The sequence below is a fragment of the Tupaia chinensis genome, unplaced genomic scaffold (genome assembly GCF_000334495.1).
Source record: "Tupaia chinensis unplaced genomic scaffold, TupChi_1.0 Scaffold000131_1, whole genome shotgun sequence".
Classification (NCBI taxonomy): Eukaryota; Metazoa; Chordata; class Mammalia; order Scandentia; family Tupaiidae; genus Tupaia; species Tupaia belangeri.
This window is the reverse complement of record NW_006159600.1, coordinates 829094-831045: the sequence shown is the minus strand read 5'-3', so window position 1 is coordinate 831045 and position 1952 is coordinate 829094. Positions and strand designations below refer to the sequence as shown.

The 1952-nt window shown below is 60.7% G+C and overlaps 1 protein-coding gene across 1 annotated transcript in view; it reads right to left on the bottom strand.

Moving 5' to 3' along the window:
- Positions 1-737: 737 nt before the first annotated feature.
- CACNG8 (calcium voltage-gated channel auxiliary subunit gamma 8) overlaps positions 738-1952 on the bottom strand; it is a gene marked incomplete at its 5' end in the record, with an annotated part of 19914 nt that continues 18699 nt past the window's right edge. Inside the window, 2 exons of the mRNA XM_014586365.1 lie at positions 738-839; positions 946-1194. Coding sequence (XP_014441851.1) covers positions 738-839; positions 946-1194 — 351 coding nt within the window. The remainder of the gene's footprint in view (positions 840-945; positions 1195-1952) is intronic.

The following is a 1952-nucleotide window of genomic DNA, read 5'->3' as shown; positions in this document are numbered from 1 at the left end:
GAAGCCAAGGGGCCCAGTGGGAACCCAGCCGCCTTAACCACTCTAGAGGCTGGTCCGGGTTCACTTCAGAACAATGGGCCTGCATTGCCTTTGCCCCACGTTCCCTCCCGCAGCAGGCTCCACCCAGGACCCTCAAATGACCTCTTGTCCCAAGCACCCAACCACGGCCATGTTGTTGAATCCAAGGGCCACTGTGCTCAACCGTCTTCCTCAAGCTCTCAGCAGCACCGGGCACAGCTGGTCCCCTCTCCCGCTGCAAACGCTGGGTGCCATTGTCCTCTGCGGCTCTCCCAGTTCCGCCTCCCTCCTGGCCCCTCCTCCCGGCTGCCTTCGCCACTTCCAGCTCTTCTCCTGTGGCTGGCCAGGGTGGGTTCTGTGCACTCACCTCCCAGTCACCTCACTGGTCTTGGCTTTAAGTGTCTCCTACATGACGACTGTCTCCAAAGTGCATACTTCCACAGGGCCCTCTCCCAAGCCCTGGTCTCAGCGACCCAACTGGCTACCGGTTACCCCGACTGGATTGCTCACAGCCACCTCCAACTGCACACCCAAGAGAATCCTTGATCCCTCCTCCCCGAATCCAAATCTGAGCTCCTGATCCCAGGCCCCTTTCTGGTAACCCATAGCAGCCCAGGTTAGGGTTCCCCTCTCTTCGGGCCTTGGTTTCCCATCCCCTCCCCACATCACTACAGGCTCCAGCTCCATCTCCATGCCTGGTTTTCCATCCCCCACCCCTACTAGTCCTCCTTGGTGCGGGGCCAGGGCCAGCCCACCCAGTGGAGGAAGGAGCCCCTAACTCCTAGCTTCCTGCACAGCAGCATGGACCTGCCAGCACTGTTCTGCTCACACAGAAACACGTGGCCCACTGGTGCTCCCAGCCCTCCGGCGTCCCAGCAAACCCAGAGTGAAATCGGAACTTCTTCCCGGGACAGCCCAGGCACCCACCTCGTCCGGCTTGCTGACCCTCACTGCCCCGGCCTCCTGGAAAGCCTTGGCGAGGAGGCGCTGCCCCTGACGGCTACCATGCTGGTCTCGTTTCCCCACCTCGGGGGTAAGGCCTCCTGGAAGTGCCCCGTCCAAAGCATCCCCCACTTTGGCTTCTGTTGCCAGACCCTGCTGGACTTTTAAAGCGCTGTTCAGTCTCCCCAAGCTCCAGGAGAGCAGGCGAGGCCCGTGAGTCACCCCATTGCTGACCTAGACTTGAGTATGGGGGGTCATTCCTCTATGCTGTACTTCCATCCAAGTCCCCATATTTCTCGCTCTTTATGTTTTTATTTGCCAGAGGGCATATGTGCTCACCGGGGAGAAACAAGGAGAGCATCCACTTAGGACGTGACCACGTCACAGTTCTTCTCATCCCCCACCCTGTCAGGGTTCTGGTCACACGCACACACATGCGCAGCGAGTCTCCCAAGCCACCAGGGCAGGGATTCAAACCACGGTGGCCATGCAGGAGCAGCTCCTGTGACCACTAAGGGGCAGCCTGCCACGTCTCTCTTCGGGCACGCTCCGTGGCTCCGATATTCACCTCTGTGTGTCTGTCTCTCCGGAGCCGGCCTCCTGAGTTGTCCTGTCAGTGTCCTCTCCTCTCTGGATCCCCTTTCTGAATCTTTGGCCCCCTGTGTCTCTGTGACTGCCTCGCTTGGGTTCAATCAGCCCGCCCCCCTCCTGTTCCCCTCCCCTCTCCTCCTCTGACCTTAGGCCTTGAACCCACTAACCCTGACAGTTCTGCCCTGCACCCGCTGCTGCCTCTCACATGTGCTCACTGGCCAGTGGAGGCAGGAGAGACAGAGAGAAATCACCCTCCGGGGAGACGGCCATGCTGTGGTCCTTCCTCCTCCATTCTCCTCTCGGGACTTGGCACGCCCAGCATGTCATCCCAAGTCCCCCAGGTGGGGTCCTGCCGCCGTGACCACCACAAGGCCGGCCGTCTGTCTCGGCTCCCCCCCCGT